Source organism: Rana temporaria, chromosome 2 (assembly GCF_905171775.1).
Source record: "Rana temporaria chromosome 2, aRanTem1.1, whole genome shotgun sequence".
Classification (NCBI taxonomy): Eukaryota; Metazoa; Chordata; class Amphibia; order Anura; family Ranidae; genus Rana; species Rana temporaria.
In genome coordinates, this window is record NC_053490.1 from 296350745 (window position 1) to 296369453 (window position 18709).

The window sequence follows — 18709 nt, forward strand, 5'->3', positions numbered from 1 at the left end:
TTGTTTGCAGACTTGAGGCTTGTTACTGACTTGCAGTGGTGAAGTGAACCATCTTTGTGTTTGTGTTCTCAATGTCCTCTTTTCTTATCTCTTCTAGGTGAGTGTTGCTACTTGGCTTGGAGTGTTGATAGATGTAAGCTGAAGTGCATTGCAGAGAATTGTTGGGTTCAAGCTTTGGACCAATAGCATTGCTGCATATACTGCATTCACAGTCAAGTTTAAACAGCTGTCTAGGGCTTCTTCCTCAGCTACAGTGGCTGCTGCCTCCTTCTTTAGAGCAAGTCTTTCTAGCTTCTACTTCTAGAAAGACTTTTTTCATTTCCAGTGAACCCTAAGAACATACTGTATTTCCTCAGCTGGTAATCACAATTTATGCATTTCTAACTCTTTTTCAAGGATGATTTTTGCTGTACTTTCTTAGTGTGCATATCAACCTCTTTTTTTTATCTTTATTTCTAATGATATCTCTTGCTGTACCTGTTCAGCCTTGTGGTATACCCTCCCAGCCTCTAATTGTGCCTTCTTTTTCTTTTGTTAAATGTTTTGCTCAGCAAAGGCTCCTTGACCTTATATGTGAGCAATGACAAGTGCATTGCTTGCAAATAATGATCTGGAGAAATTAAATATCTTGGATCTTGTCTTGTTTGAAGATGCTATGTTGTCTTTGTGGAGGAGCTTGACTGCGTGGAGATTGCTGTTTTGCTGTATGATGGTGTGTGTGTTGATGTGGTAGCAGTTTGGGAAAGTGGATAGGATCCACTTGAACCCTGAGGCTTCTTTGTATTATTTATGTATGTCATTGTTATTGTTATCATCCAATATTTTGGTAAAAGCATAAATGTAGAGAATGTTATTATTAGTCTGGAAGCACTGTAGTGCTCCCACAATCACCTTATGTTGTAGTAAGGATGAGTAAATAGGAGTTGAAGTGCCACACCATATAAAACACAAGTTAATTCCAATAATAACCAGCTGCCCCGCTGAGACAGGTAAGTGCCGGGCGGGGGTTGCACACTGGCAGCAATTGATGGTCACAGTGGTGGCAATTGATGGGCACACTGGCAGCAATTGATAGGCACAGTAGCGGCAATTGATGGGCACACTGTCAGCAATTGATGGGTACAGTGTGAGAAATTGATGGGTACACTGGCAGCAATTGATGGGCACACTTGCAGTAATTGATGGTGACAGTGGCAGCAATTGATGGGCACACTGTCAGCAATTGATGGGTACAGTAGCTGCGTTTGATGGCACAGTGGTTGCATTTGATGGCACAGTCGTGAATATTGATGGCACAGTGGCTGCATTTGATGGGCACAGTGGCTGCGTTTGATGGGCACAGTGGCTGCGTTTGATGGGCACAGTGGCTGCCTTTGATGGCACAGTGGCGGCAATTGATGGTAACAGTAGCTGCGTTTGATGGGAACAGTGGCTGCAATTTATGTTTGTTTTTTTCAGTTTGTTTGCTCCCCCCAAAAAAATTTTAGCACCAGGCGCCACTGATTACTGTACTATGTTGATTCAAAATATTTCTGAATTCCTTTCAAACTACAGGTCTACTCAGGGGAAATGAATCATTTCAAACTCTCCCTTGTGTGTGTGTTAACTTAATTGTCCTAAGGCAGCACACTAATGCCAAACAAATCTGAACAAAATAGACAAAATAGCTTTTAACTGACAAGACACAAAACTTAAAACAAGCAGTAAAACAAATGTTCCCAATAAGGATTTTAAATGTAATGAAAACAGAACATCTCAGAATTAGGTCACATAACAATTAATGTGTTTCCATGCATCTGATTGTAGTGGCATGCTATATTTCATTGTAAAACTGCATCCAGAATAATATGGCAGTTGCCAGGGTAATTACTTATTTTGTTTGGCGAATGCAGCAAAGTCAAAATGCCAGATAAACATCACATCGCTCTAATTTAAAACCCATCAGTACATGTAATTAATAGCTCTATATTCAGCTCTAAACTGTTTTAATGTCTCTATCCTTCCTCCCACAACCATCCCCTCTGTACAATAATAATCTGTTTTGATGGACCAGATGGACCAGTCATTGAGTTAAATCAAAATGTTTCCTAAATGCATTCTGTCTTTAAATGCACCACTACATATACCACTGTGTGTTTATTTTCTTTTTTAAGAAATTGCAAACGAGTTAAAAAGAGTTAAGAAAATAGTGAAAAGAGATGAGTGAATGTCTTAAAATCTGCTTCACTTGCAATTTGCCCATCCACTACTTAACACTTCTTGAACTTAACACTTTCAGTGTTTTCAACTCCCTTACTCCCTTACTCCCCTCCCTTGTCTGGCTAGGGGTGGAGGAATAAGAAAAATTACTTACCTTATTCCTTGCTCCGCTGACAGCAGGTGTGCTCTTATTCTAGGCTGCAAGTTGTGAGCAGGCCCTTGCTTTCCTCCCATACAATGCAGGACTGCTAGTCCTGTATTGTGTGATAAAACCAGAATGTTGCAACCAGCCATGCAGTAAAGTGAGTTGGCTGTAGAGAAATGGTTGCACAAAAAGAAGGAAACCTACAGGACTGAAAAATAATGTAAGCTTTTCTACTTATTTCTTTCCTCCGCTTTAGGCCCTTACTTTGCATTTTTTGTGCTTTTTGCATTTTGCATATTTGTACTACAAAACGTGTTCCATAGGAAACCATAGGAAACCATGTTAAATGGATTGTAGTGCAAATCTACAAAATGTAAAAAAGAGCTTAAAATGCATAGGTGTGAATCCAGCCTTAGGCCCCCAGCATGGTTTTAAAGGTGACTGTATTGCCTCTTTCACTATGTACACATCCACATATTTACAATCTGGGGACCATGTTGAGCCAACAAGTGTATCAACAATATATTACAGTTCACCATTCCTTAGATTTGGTGGCTGTATTTGTTTTATATTTGTATTACCTTTCTTTTCCTTTATTTTCACCTTGCACCAGTAACATACAGTACAGACCAAAAGTTTGGACACACCTTCTCATTCAAAGAGTTTTCTTTATTTTCATGACTATGGAAATTGTAGATTCACACTGAAGGCATCAAAACTATGAATTAACACATGTGGAATTATACATAACAAAAAAGTGTGAAACAACTGAAAATATATTTCATATTCTAGGTTCTTCAAAGTAGCCACCTTTTGCAGCAGACACATCTCTAGAACTGTTAAGAGGAGACTGTGTGAATTAGGCCTTCATGGTAGAATATCTGCTTGGAAACCACTGCTAAAGAAAGGCAACAAGCAGAAGAGACTTGTTTGGGCTAAAGAACACAAGGAATGGACATTAGACCAGTGGAAATCTGTGCTTTGGTCTGATGAGTCCAAACTTGTGATCTTTGGTTCCAACCCCTGTGTCTTTGTGCGACGCAGAAAAGGTGAACGGATGGACTCTACATGCCTGGTTCCCACCGTGAAGCATGGAGGAGGAGGTGTGATGGTATGGGGGTGCTTTGCTGGTGACACTGTTGGGGATTTAATCAAAATTGAAGGCATATTGAACCAGCATGGCTACCACAGCATCGTGCAGCGGCATGCTATTCCATCCGGTTTGCGTTTAGTTGGACCATCATTTATTTTTCAACAGGACAATGACCCTAAACACACCTCCAGGCTGTGTAAGGGCTATTTGACCAAGAAGGAGAGTGATGGGGTGCTGCACCAGGTGACTACCTCTTGAAGCTCATCAAGAGAATGCCAAGAGTGTGCCAAGCAGTGATCAAAGCAAAAGGTGGCTACTTTGAAGAACCTAGAATATGAAATATATTTTCAGTTGTTTCACACTTTTTTGTTATGTATAATTCCACGTGTTTTAATTCATAGTTTTGATGCCTTCAGTGTGAATCTACAATTTTCATAGTCATGAAAATAAAGAAAAATCCTTGAATGAGAAGGTGTGTCCAAACTTTTGGTCTGTACTGTATATCCTGTTCTATGGTAATAGTGTTCCCTTACCATATGGTATGTAAGAAAGAACACTGTTGTCACCCCAGTCTTCTCATCTGTAATGGACTACACATTCCTTTTAATTTCCTTTACGTAAGTGGCATGGGGTTGGAAAGTTCAGAGAGGATACTTCAGATTTTAGTTTAGTACACAGGAAATTAGAGCAAGCTTTTTGTTGGCAAAATATATATTTTTTTCTAATTAATGAATGGTTTATTTTTTTACTCTTGGTATGCTAACATTTTGCATTAATGTTTATTTTACATTCTTTTTATGAAAGTTTTGTGGATGCAAGAAATGTCTGATCATACACATTGCTGGTATGATATACTCAAAAGCATAACATATTAGAAAAAAGATTACTTTATGATAAATTACAAGAACATGTACAACAGCACATTGGGTTTAAGTTTTTCAGATATACTATAAACATACTTTACAATTTCCACTTCTATGGTCGTTTTGCCTGTTCATTTTACAGAAATGGTAATATTTTCCATGAAAAAAGATTAATTAAAAAATACCAGTGTTCCATTAGTCCTTCACTTCTGTTTAAAATGGAAAACGGTATATACACAGGTGTTAGTCTTTCTTCTATGCCCTCAGGGTTATAGTCATGTTAGCAAGTATCCTCCACATCTCTACTATAAAGATTTTAGATGCAAAATGTAATACTAATGGGGTGTGGCATCCTAGGAGATTCCTTCATTTAGATTTGATTTACGGTAATTTCCAAAAACTCCAATAGTCTCTACAAGCTTGAATCATTCTGCAACTAGAAATTTAAAAGTACAGCTTTGCTCACCCAACTTTGATGCAGAAATATTTTAACAGTAGGAATACCTGATTAGATACACAGAAAAAAAGAACAGAAAATCAATGCTATAGATTTTATTTTTAGTTTTTAACAAAGTGGTGAACATGAGGCATTGCTATATCAAAACAGTGCTTTTCATTTTCAGTGTTGCAAACAGATGAGAAGCCTAACGTAACATCTTACCAGTTCCTTAGACCAGGCGGTAACTATTTACCTGTCAACACCAAGATAGCACTAGTCTTTTTTAACTGAAATCAGGTTAATTCCATCAAATAGTAAGAATTACTAAACTGGCACATTGCTGATATTTATTAAGCAACCTGTAATTCAAATTTAGAGTCCCTGTAAATGTGTCACAATTTTAAAAGCATGTTCATTTTTCTTGGTTTTATGGAGTTTTATTTTTAGGAAACATGCAGACAAATCTTTAAAACTAGATCACAGAGGAATGAATATGAAGACACAGTGATTTGACCTGAAGTTTAATGACACCACAAGACAAGGATTTGTGATCTCTCTTTAGACATTTTTCATGTTAGATCCACATATAAAATCATCATGATTTTATTACAAGCCCCCCATGAGAGCTGCAACCTACTTTCTAAAGAACAGTTTTGATGAAGTGATTTTCAACACAAACTGGCACTTTGCTCTGAACTGGCCTTATCTGCTTCAAATGCACTTGCCTTGTCTTTACATTACTGTAAGTGTTTTGAAAATGTATATCTCAATATAGATACATATGATATATCTCTGTGTGACACATTCATCTATTATTTTGTCTTTTTTGTGAATGACATTTAAAAAGAAACTTATGACTCATGCTCATGTATGTGAACAATTTGGTGTGTATACCAGTTTTGTACATACCGGTAGTTATTAATAGGTATGACTATCTCCTATGAAAATTACCAATACATGTGGTTCTATCCAAGAAATCCTAACCATCAAACAAATATATAATTATTAGAAACTAGTGGAAGACTTGAGTTCTAGTAAAGTGTCTTGAAAATGTAGGATTCAACATGAGATTCAGAAGAGCATGGTTTATTGAAATATAGAGTTTGCAATTGTGAAATTATCAGACTGGATGAATCCAGAAACAAAGCTTAGAAACGTTGATAGCATTGACAAATTTATGTTACACATCCTGCTAATTTTTTTTTGTTTATTTTTTTTGCAAAGATTTTAAATTCTAGTTTCTGAATTTTTTAGTCCTTTGTTTTTTGTTTTTGTTTCAGAAAGCTGACCTGGCAGTTGCTCCTCTCACCATCACCCATGTCCGAGAGAAAGTCATTGATTTCTCCAAACCATACATGAACCTTGGAATTAGCATCCTGTACAGAAAGGCTAATGGTTCCAGTCCCAGTGTCTTTTCCTTCTTGAACCCTCTATCTCCTGACATCTGGATGTACATCCTCCTTGCCTACCTTGGAGTGAGCTGTGTCCTGTTTGTCATTGCAAGGTAATACATTGTGTATGCTACAGTGTTAAAAAAAACTATAACAACAGTGAATCTTATGCCGTGTACACATGATCGGTCAAACCGATGAGAACGGTCTGATGGACCGTTTTCATCGGACCAAACCGATCGTGTGTGGGCCCCATCGGTTATTTATCCATAGGTTAAAAAAAGCAATCTTGTTTTAAATTCAACCGATGGATACCCAACCGATAGAAAAAAAAACGATTGTTTGTAGGCACGTCCATCGGTTAAAAATCCACGCATGCTCAGAATCAAGTCGACGCATGCTTGGAAGCATTGAACTTTGTTTTTTCAGCACGTTGTTGTGTTTTACGTCACCGCGTTCTGACACAATCGTTTTTTAACCGATGGTGTGTAGGCACGACTGACCATCAGTCAGCTTTATCGGTTAACCAATGAAAACGGTCCATCAGACCGTTTTCATCAGGTGGACCGATCGTGTGTACAGGGCTTAAGGTGGGTATCACACAGTTCAAACTTATGTTTTACAGTCTTTCCTGAAAAGGTCCATTGGACTATTATTGGTGCTTGTTTGTATAAGAAATAATTGGATGTATTCAATGTTAATGTACAGTATCTGTGCTCTTTCCGAGAGTTCTGGAAAACATCCATCACTTGAAAGTCCTGAGTAATGCTGGGTACATACATAAGGTGACCGTACTAAATGACGTTTATGTAGTGACCCCCGCTAAGCCATTGTATTCGGTTTTTTTTTAATTGTTATGTTTTCTGATATTCAGTAAAATCAGCTTGATAATGATGGTTGAAAATATACATATTCTTGTGCCCCAATTTTCATAAGTGATACCCAACCAGTATAGATTTGTGGTAGAACCCTTACTGCCTTGCACTAAAGGCAATTACTTGCACTGAAGAATAATTAGGTAATTATAAAGGTCTTTATAAGCAAATAGGCTATGAGATCATGATGACATTGTCTTAGTACTTGAATGTAGACGGAGGCCCCTTACAATCCTCCCTAGTCCTAGGCTGAAAAGAAATTCAGCCAGAACCTTGTCAAATCAAGTTTATCTGTTACTGGGTTTTACACAATGGGATGTTAGATACAATAAGCTTGCAATGTTCTTGCATCCTCGTGCAAGTTATATCATATTTAAAAATGCACATATAAGAAGAACAAAACAAACTGTAACTATAATGAACAAAACATTCTTGGACAAGTTCTACCAATCAAGGATCTGGGATTTTCACATTCATTTTAACAAACGATAATGAACGCGCAGAGTCTGAAACCTGAAAGATCCAACATAAAAAATGCTTTATTTTCGTTTCGTTGCGACAACAGTTTGATATGGATAGAAGATTCAACATGACAGTGACAATAGCGATCAATATCCATTGAATCTGCGGTCGAATGTACCTAACCTAACTCTATTAGTCCAAGATTATTCGACATATAGAGAAAAGATTTGACATTATAGAGACATGAAGATTCGACAAAGCAGCTAAAAACATACGATCGCCGCAAGCCGACATTTATGGTCTAATGCTCCGCCCATAGGCTATAGAAGAATTCTAATGTTGGTTGACTAGTAATAATAAATAATAAATATAATTATTACTAGTCATACAACATTAGAATTCTAATATTGCTTGTGGGCGAAGCATTTGGCTGGAAATGTACGATTGCGGCGTCGTACAGTTTAGCTGCTTTGTCGAATCTTCTTAGAACATTCGACAGACACCATAAGCCTTCAATTGACAAATTCAACCTTAATTCGGATTTTCGGACAAATGCTTTTTTTTTTTTTATATATTCTTTATTTTACATTTTTCCCCTTTTACATTGTCTTGAACTCAGTTTAGTATCAATACACACAATATAAACAGTTTTCTATTGCTGTGTTTCTTGCATTTCCAAGAACTGTTATTCCTTTCTATCCCACTTCATCCTATTGTATCGTCCCCTTACTCGTGTTCTCCCCTGGTTCAAAACATCACATCCCCCCTCCCCCCCTTGCCCCCAAGCCCTTCTTCCGGGCTTAGAGAAAAAACACCAAAAAAAAAAAAAAAGGGAAAAAATCCCCTCTCTCTCTCCTTCCCTCCTCCTCCCACACCCTGTCATCCCTCCCTAGTCCCCCCCCCCCGCTCCCATCTCACAAAGGGTTCCCATGTCTCCCTCACTATCTCCTCCCTCTCCCCTAGAAATGCCGTAAGGTTCTCCATGCATTGCATTTCCTTGATTTTAGCTAGCCATTGTGCTTTACTTGGATAGCATGTGCTCTTCCAAAGTACCGGGATACACGATCTAGCTGTAACCACTAAATGTCTCACAAGGGATCTTTTGTATTTCTCCATTGACATAGGTATGTCTAATAGCAGATAAGTCGCCGGTTCCTCTCCTAGTGCTGTCTCCGTTATTTCTTCTATCACTTCAGATACCATTTTCCAGAAATCTTTAACCCCCTCACAGTTCCAAAAAATATGTAAGAGTGTTCCCTCTTCTTTTTGACATCGCCAACAGGTATTTGACACCTGAGGGTAAATCTGGTTTAATACCTCCGGTGTCCTATACCATCGGCTCAGTATCTTATATCCTCCTTCTTGAAATTTGGAAGCGATTGATGCTTTATGGTTAAATTGGAAGATTTTTTTTTTCTGAATTTCCGTAAATCTAACCCCTAAGTCTGTTTCCCACTTCTGAATAAAGCCTATCTCTCGCGGTGCTTTCATTTCATTTATCAAGGAGTAGAATATAGAAAGTGAATGTCTCACCGACTCTCCCCTAAGACACATTTTCTCGAACTCTGTTGGTGTTTCTCTCATCCTAATATGTCCCCGTATAGATCAAAGAAATCCCCCTAACTGTCTCCTCCTGTAGGGATCTATGTACTCTGATAAATCCCTTTCTATTTCTTCCTTTGTCATTATCCGATTCTCTCTCTGGAAATGTATCAGTCTGGTTTGTCCGCTATTTTTTAAATTCGCGAACCCTAAGTCCTTCATACCCGGTACGAACGCTGGGTTCCCTAGGATTGGAGTCATCGGGTTCGCCCTGTTTTCATCTGTTACATTTTTAAATATTTTTTTCACAATGTTAATTGTCGTCCCTATCATCGGATGTCTTTTCACTGTCTGAGGTATCACCGATTTCGAGAGCCATATTAGTCCCTCCAGTGGAATCTCTGTCACTTCTTGTTCTAGTAGAATCCAAGGTTTATTTTTTGGCCTTACACACCAGTCTAGTGCTCTCGATAAATGTACTGCCTCGTAATAGGCTAGCGGGTCTGGAAATCCTACTCCCCCCTTTTCCTTAGGTAATGTAAGGATATCTCTTCTTACTCTAGCTGGTTTCCCTGCCCATATGAATCCTACAAACTTCCCTCTGATTTCTTTGAGGACTCCCTGAGATATTTTTGTTGGTAGTGTCTGTAATAAATATAGCACTCTCGGCATTGCATTCATCTTAATAATGTTTATCCTACCAAACCAGGTAAACACCTCCTTATCCCATTTCTGTAGGTCCTTTTTCAATTGTCTTGCCAAAGGTGCTAGGTTTAACTCATGTATTCTGCTTAATTTCTTTGGAATATTAGTCCCCAGGTAACCTATATGCGAGTTTGTCCATCTAAATGGAAAAAAGTTAGTCAGTTGTTGTTGTTGTATAATGCTCATCTCTACCCCCATCGCTTCCGATTTGTTATAGTTCACCCTGAAATTTGAGAGTTTGCCATACTTATCTATCTCAGCTAACAATGGGGGTAGAGATAGCACTGGTTCCGAGACGAAAAACATTAAGTCATCAGCAAATGCCGCTAGTTTCTGTTCTCCCCCCTTCGCTTTTATACCTCTAATATCTGTACATAATCTTATTGTCCTCAAAAAAGGTTCTAACGTCAAAATAAAAATCAGTGGTGACAAGGGGCATCCCTGCCGCGTCCCGTTTCGTATTTCGAAGGGTTTGGACATCATGCTGTTTATCTTAATTTTCGCTTTAGGTCTGGAATAAAGGCTCGTGATCCATCTTTGCATCCCCTCTCGCAGGCCTATATGTTGTATAATTGCTTTTAAAAATTTCCAATCTACCCTATCGAATGCTTTTTCAGCATCGGTAGATACTAGTACTAAGGGCATTTTATATGTCTGCGAGAGGTGGATAGCATTTATTACTCGTTGGGTGTTTTCCCTGCCTTCTCTTCCTGGCGTAAAGCCCACCTGATCTTGGTGTACCAGCCCAGGAATGTATGGTATTATTCTATTAGCAAGGATCTTTGCAAAGATTTTTAAATCGACATTCAGCAATGAAATTGGGCGATAGTTGGCACATTGCGCTGGGTCTTTACCCTCTTTCTTTATGACCGCTATGTGTGCCATTAGGGTTTCCTCTGGCATCTCCTGTCCCTCCCGTATCGAATTAAATGCATCTAAGAATCTCGGCAACAGTTCTTCTACATATGTCTTATAGTACAGGAGGTTAAAACCGTCTGGTCCTGGTGCTTTACCTGGTTTTAACTGCTTTAGCGTATTTTTAACTTCTTCCGCTTTTATTGGGTTTTCTAAACTTCTTCCTATTTCTTCTGATAGCTTTGGCATTTCCGACTTCTCTATATACTCTTTTATTTTTCTCTCCCTCTCCCCTGTTTCTTCTGACTCCTGCTCCCCCTTCAACTGGTACAGACCCACATAATAGTTCCTAAATACTTCCGCCATTTCCTGTGGGGATTTTGTTATCTTATCTCCTGTTGATTTTATACCCTCTATATGGTTTTGCGCTCTTACCTCTCCTAAAGCTCTTGCTAACATTTTACTTGGTTTGTTGCCAAATTCGTAAAAAGCTTGTCTACACCTTCTCAGCGATGCTTTTGCTTTATCCGTTAGTAATAAGTTCAGTTCCTCTCGTGTCTTCCTCAACTTCTTCTCTACCTGTATAGCTAATGATTTTTTATGCATTTTTTCCAATCTTCGAATTTCTCCTAACAAGGTTTCCATCTGTGCTTCTGTCTTACGTTTCCTATGGGACCCCAAAGATATCAGGATTCCTCTAACAAAACACTTATGTGTTTCCCAAATACACATTGGGGACACCTCTCCTGCAACATTGTTGGAGAAAAACATCTTCATCTCCTGAATTATCTTTCCTTCATATTCTGGGTCTTTTATAAGGGACTCATTAATTTTCCATTGCCATTCCCGTGCTTCAGTACTCCCCCATTTTAATGTACATTTTGTCGGTGCGTGATCTGATATTGAAAATGACCCAATGGAAGCCTCTTCTATACTTTGTAGGGAATTTTGTGATATAAATATATAGTCTATTCTAGAATAGCTTCTATATTTAGCTGAAAAGAAGGTGTAATCTTTCTCATAGGGATGATTGGTTCTCCAACAATCTACTACCTGTATCTCTTGCAAGAGTCTATTAGCTTTGCTTAATTTACTGTATGCCAGGTGTGAGGCTCCCCTCGATGTATCTAGAATTGGATCCAAGGCAATATTTAGGTCTCCTGCCATTATTAAAATCCCCTCCATATTCTGTTGTATCCTGTTTATGTATCTCTCTAATGCCCCAACTTGACCCTCATTGGGCAAGTATACATTTACCAGGGTCACCTTCCGGTCGTCAATGTATCCTTTCACAATAAGGAGCCTTCCTTCCTCTTCCTGTATTACGCTTAATTCTTTCCATGAGATATTTTTAGAGAGCAAGATTGATACTCCCTTTGTTTTTGTTAAAGTTGAAGAACTATGATACACCTTTGGGAATCTATAATTTTCTAGTTTTGGTGTTTTGTTTTTTTTAAAATGAGTCTCTTGGAGAAATACTATTTGTGCCTTCGCTCTCCATAATTCTGCCCTTAGTTTAGATCGTTTCTCCGGACTATTCAGTCCTTTGACATTATAGGACATTACTGTGATTGACATTTTTTCCCCTTTTTTTTTCCTCTTCTCCCTTTAAATTTTACCGTGTTCCCCCTAAACTGGGGATCGAGGGAGAGGAGGCTCCCCTCAGTTGCGAGAACACCCGTCACACAAGGGGGGTAGGGGGCGGGGGGGGGGGGGGGAGCGCCGTGCGAAGAGAGAGAGAGCAAGCGGGAAAAAAAAAAAAAAAAAAAACACACAACAAAAGGCCCGCACCGATTAATCCCCTAGGATCTCGGACGAGCAACTAACCAAAAAAAAAAAAGAAAAAAAAAAAAAAACCCCTAGCGTCTCTGACTTCCCTCCACACGGAGGAGAGGCGCTAAAAATGGGGATCAGTATATGAGCACCGAGGCGAGTCACGCCTTCGCACAGGTCCGGGTGCACCTCATCTAATTACCTCATCTAATTATCTCTTGTAAACCCCCCCCTCCAATCTATCCGGTGGAGGGGTAGGGCCCAAACAGGGAATGGGGAGGAACCGGGTGCTGGAGGGAAAATACCCCCCCCCAATTGACCACCCCCCCCCGCCCCCCCCCGCTCATCCACCCACAGCAACCTCCGCTTCTCCATGATCACAATATTATACAATATTATACATAAATTTTTTATACATAACGTTCCCCTCCCCCCCCCTTCTTCCCCCTCTCTCTCCTCCCTCCACTCTTTAACTCCCATTAATCCCGTCCTCTCCTTTCATTCGCTTTGGTAATTGCTTATTACCCCCTCCTTGCCCACCGACCCCCCCCCTACCCTCCTATCCCAATCCCCCATCCTCTCCCTCCCTCCAGGTTTGACGTTCCCTATCCCCCCCCCTGTTACTTCAGTGAATTGTGATTTGACCCTGTGAAGGCCTTATGTACCCCTTATCTTTAGTGTCTTTAGTGTCTCTAAATAATACTGGACATTCCGGGGTTTCCGGGGACGGTAGCGTGAGCATGGAGGAGTGAGAGCGCGCTAATTCAGCAGAGGTCCGTGGTGCACTTCGATAGGAGAGCGGAGGATTTGAAACCCCGACCAGCATTGGAGACGACAGGCGGGGAGAGCGGCTTCCGTAGCGACACCTGAGAGCGGCCTCGGTAGCGTCATCTGAACAGCTGATGCCGCGGCGGGGAAGGAGAGCTGGAAGCTCGGGAAGCATACAAGCGCCTAGTCACACGTATATAACGAGGTATATGACGGTGAGGAGGGAGAGCACAGAGCTGGCAGACGCTGGTGGACGCAGCACTCTAAAAAGGAAATCCCTCATAGAAAGTTCCTACCAAGCCGCCGCTGTGACACTTGGAGCAGCGGCAGAGGTGAGAGCTGAAGGAAAAAGGCTGGACGCCGGAGCGGTGGGGACCATAACATCTATAGCCCCAACTACAGCTCCAGGGGTTACAGCGCAGAGCCGGGAGACGCTGAGAGAGACAGCCGCAACAGGAAGCTCTACAGTACCCCCTGAGGTGGAGACAGAGACGGAGGAGCAGCTCAGAGGGACCCCACACCCCTCTGCAGAGGTACAGATAGTATCAATAATTAAAGCATTAACTGTACAAGGTACACGAGACCTGGCAGGGGACTATATTGTAATGCCTACGGAAACACGTCCTGTAACAAATACATCTGAAGCCAGGAGTGGGGGTATGGACAATAAAGTGGACAAATTAAGGCAGGATGATGGTCCGGTGGGGGGGAACATACAGCCAGATCCCCAGAGTGCAGGGGTAATGACGGAGGTATGTGAGCAAGGGCTACCCCCTGATTTGAAACAACTAAGTAGGCTTATCCAGGCCCTCCCATCAAAAGAGGACATCCAAAAAATGCTGATGGATATAACTGGCATGTTGAAGGAGGAGATGGAGGAGGTGCGGGTAAGAGTATCCTCCGGTGAACAGAAAATATCTGTCTTAGAGAGCCAGCAAGCCACAGGGGACTGTAGATTGGAAGCACTGGAAAGAAAAGTCCAAATACAGCAACAGCAGCTGATTAGATTGCAATTAAAGACAGAAGAAGCTGACAATAGAAGCAGGAGAAACAATGTTCGCATAAGAGGCATACCGGAAAGCTGCGAGGGGCTGGCATTAAGGGAGGCTGTCCCAGCAATTTTTAATAAAATCCTAAAAAAAAGCCCAGGATCACCAATAGAGCTGGATAGAGTACATAGGATTCCCGCAGCAAGGAATCTAGATCAGAGTGACCCTCGAGATGTACTGTGTCGGATACATTTTTTTGGAATAAAGGAGGATATTATGAGGGAGACCTGGAAAGCTGGAGAGGTGGAATGGGAGGGGTCGAATATACAGTTGTTCCCAGATTTATGTTGGCAAACAAAGGCAAGACGCCGCTTGTTACGGCCGTTGCTTGAGCACATACGCTCCCAAGAGGCCACATACAGATGGGGGTACCCGCTGGCTATTAATATTAAAAGGGGTGGCAGAAATTTTAATCTAAGAGAACCATCACAGCTCCCAGCACTTTTCGAATTTCTGGGTACAACGCCCATAGAGGTACCAAACTGGTTGGATCTGACGCCAGCCGAGAGTGGCTTCGAAAGGATATGAGATGAGATGAGAATAACAGTGTGCATTCGCCCTTCCCTCTTTCTCGCCTTGCGGACCCTGGACCTCTCTCTCTCTCTCTGCCCCTTTCTCTAATGGAAGGGTCCTTTGTCTTTTTTCTTTTTTTAGGACTCTCTTCCTTATATAAAATTTTTTTTTTTTTTTTTTTGAGAGAGATATCTCGTATTTTGAACAGAGAGGGGTAAAAACCTGAAACCTGAAAGCTGGAAGTTGCTGGTTTTTGATTAGGAAACCCTTTTTCTTTTTTTCTTTCTTTTTTTTTTTTCTCAAACTTTAACCCGGAAAGGACATAATTTTGTGATTCTTGCATAGACATTGAATAAGAAAGTTCTACTGATGGCGTAACAATGATATGTAATATTGCTATGCATGTGTTTTGGGTTTAAGAGATGCGGATATGATTAGTCTTCTTGTCCACCGTAGGGAGGGAAGGGAAGGGAAGGGGGGGGGATGGGTGGGACGGAGGTGAGGGTTTGGTGTATTTTGGGGTTTGAGGGGGGAGGGGGAGGGATATCTATGGGCTTCTTTGTTTTTTTTTGGGGGGGGGGGGGGTTTCATATATATTTTTTTTTTGGGCGTTTTTAATTTTCTTTTTTGGGGGGTTCATGTGTGGTATTTTCTATGCAGGGGGGTGAGGATAAGGGGGGGGTGGATGGGTGGGTTAGGGTGGGGGGGATTAGGGGAGTTCACTATGTCACTAAGACACTAATTCATCAGAAGGGGGGCCAACACTATATGATTAAGGTAGAAGGGATTCAGGGGTGCATGAGAGTAACCCCTCACAAGGGTACTAATTAGAGGGATATAGGGAATGTCCAGTATTATTTAGAGACAAATGTTTTTTTTAACAAAATAAAATAAATAAAGACGAATTTCGGGAGTAACTAAATAAATGTATTTTTCGGACGAAACCGAAATTCTGAAACAAAATATTTCAGTGTGCACATGTCTAATATTTTCATTGTAGCTCTTCAGGCAAAAACATTTATTTCCAGTAAAAAATATATATATATATATATTGTAGATAGATAAAAAACAACAACTCTGAAGTAGGAACAATACATTAACAAGCCCTCCTGTATCTAATGGAATCAACTACTAGAAAAGCAGGGGTTCAACTCAAGAGAGAGTAGTCTGAATTAATAGCTTCCCTTGCTTGAATATTATAAACAAGCCTTGTTTTCCTACATACCTGCCAACCTCTCTAAAGCCATATTTCATTAAATCTCCAACTTGCATAACACTTACACTCTTCTACTCCCTCCGATCTTATCTATAATGGATTTGTAGCTGGTCTGATCTCTAATCCATATTTATGGAATAAGCATAAATCCAGGTTATACGGCACAGTGGATGCCTGTAAGGCGATGCTGTTTTTTTTACAATTTATAAGTCTAGGTTTTTATATTATGGAAATCCGAATGGCCTTTTCAATCACTGTCACTCCGCTCCCATTACTGGCTTTTTTAGAAAGTGGAATGTTTGCCTTGATTTATTAACAATACATGGTACTTTTCTAGTCATGTCTTGCATTTATTGCAAAATTTTGATCAAAGCTAATGGAGATTGCAAGAACAGAATAGTACCCTTCGAGGTTTATCTGGACATGTGTTTTACACTTCTCAGAGAATTTCATAATTGCAAGCTATATAACAGTTTATTCATGGTATGAAAGGAAACATATAATCAAGACTGTTAATTTATGACAAAAACAAAGCCTAAACTGGACCTACTATGAATGCAAAATGGCATAAAGAGAATGACAGAATATTTTAAAAGGGAACAAAATGACAATGTATTTTAAAACGAAAACCCACTTGTTTATAATAAGTGGAGTGGAATATGGGATTTTCCAAGTGTCCATTAATATGACCAGCATAACACAGAGTTTGGGTGTTCTCTGCCGAATGGGAGGATGATAGTTCAAGTACAGAAACAAATTAGTATCCTGAATGTCAGTCCTTCAAACTCTATGGCAGGGATCACGTGCCCAGTGCTTTAATTCACCATTTTAGGGGATTTTTTGTTACCGTATTACAAAAATATGTATTTTTTTTAAACAATTTTATATACATTTAAATACATAATTTGAATTTTAAAATGAATCTATAGACCTATACATATATTTATATTTTTTATTATTACTTAATTATTATTATTATGGAAAAGCCAAACTGCCCTGGGTTCAGCTTGAGAGAGGTTCGGATGCTGAACCTGAACCCCATTAAAACCAATGGGAGGCACTGCCCTGGGGAACGTGTATCACAGCAAAATGACTTTTTTTGGAAAGTTGACAAGAAACAGTGATTGTTTGTTTATTTTTTTTATTCTTAAAGAGAAACATTAAAATTGCTCAATTCCTTTAAATGACATGTCTGGCAATGCACTAATTCTGTCTGTGAAGTACAGAAAGAATTGCAGTAGCAATGATATTTACAAGGGAAAAGTGTTTAAAATTGTTAGCAGAAGACATTTTATTGCCAGCTTCTTAGCCACTTAAGCCCCGAACCATTTTGCTGGTCAAAGACCAGGCCACTTTTTGGGATTCGCCACTGCGTTGTTTTAACTGACAATTGTGTGGTTGTGCAACTTTGCTCCCAAACAAAATTGACGTCCTTTTTTTCCCACAAATAGAGCTTTCTTTTGGTGGTATTTGATCACCTCTAGGGTTAATAAATATCCCCCAAAAATATATATAAAAATGTTTTTTTCCCTCAGTTTAAAAACATATTCTTCTATACATTTTTGGTAAAAAAATTGCAATAAGCGTTTATTGATAGGTTTGCGCAAAAGTTATAGCGTCTACAAAATAGGAGATAGTTTTATGACATTTATATTATTATTATTTTTTACTAGTAATGGCAGCAATCAGCAATTTTTATCATGACTGCGACATAATGGCAGACACATTTGTAATTTTTACAGCGAACAGTGCTATAAAAATGCACTGATTACTGTGAAAATGACACTGGCAGTGAAGGGGTTAACCCCTACGGCACCACCAAGTGGTTAAGTGTACCCTAGGGAGTGCTTCTAACTGTAGGGCGATGTGCTGTGTGTGTGACAGGACAGTAATCACTGGGAAGACTGGGGAAATGCTTGTTTACATAAGCATTTCCCCTTCTTCCTCACTGTGACACGATCATGGAAATCAAGTCCACGGGACCTACGGTCGGAGTCACGGAGCTCACGTCGGGTGTGCACGCGTTCACAATGCAGCTTCTTAAAGGGGACGTAAGTGTCACTTTTGCTGTAGCACAGAATGAAAAAGAAAAATGTGTAGCTGGTGTGGCTTTTAAGTGGGATCTCCATGCACCTCTTCAGTTGATGTCAATACTTAAGCCTGCTGCACTTAGTTCCACTTACTACTGTTTTTCTAACCCCTGACAGGAGGAACCCACAAGAGTTACCTCTGAAATGCACAGAGGGACAGCTTCATGTTGTTGAATAGATGGAGACACTTGTGTCGGTGCTCCACTCCCTCTAACCACCATTTAGAGGGCTATAAGATGTCTCCCAGCTAAAGTCTACTTGCTAGCCTCAGTCCCATAAGCCATCTTCAGACCCCTTTGTTGTGTGAAGCATGGGAGAGCACACATCTGTAAACAAGTGACCAGTGTTCATGGTAATGTGCCTAAAGAAAATTTGACTTGAGTGAGCTGGTACAAAGATATGACCAGGTTCTGAAGAAGTCTGCCAGAAAACCGAGTAGGCAAAACATGTCAAGTAGGGGTACACTACTTGCAACTTTTAAGCACTTCCACAGGATGACAGGAGGGTGAAGATTTCTATTGATTCAAGGACTAATATTATTGCGATACGGAAAGAAAATGCCTGCCCTCAAAATACTGTACATCCGATCCTTTAGAGCCGTACAGAGCGCTGTAACAGGCTGACTCCGGACTAACAAGCGATCTGTCCAGCTGAGACATCCGAGACACTCGAGCTGAGATATCAGTGCACAGACATTTCATCTTTCTCGCTACCTTCTACTAACTGTGAAT

General features: G+C 40.2%; 1 protein-coding gene across 1 annotated transcript in view; it reads left to right on the forward strand.

Annotated features, from left to right (window-relative positions):
* GRIK3 (glutamate ionotropic receptor kainate type subunit 3) overlaps window positions 1-18709 on the forward strand; it is a 710309-nt gene that overhangs the window by 598117 nt on the left and 93483 nt on the right. The window contains exon 11 of the mRNA XM_040337236.1: window positions 6020-6243. Coding sequence (XP_040193170.1) covers window positions 6020-6243 — 224 coding nt within the window. The remainder of the gene's footprint in view (window positions 1-6019; window positions 6244-18709) is intronic.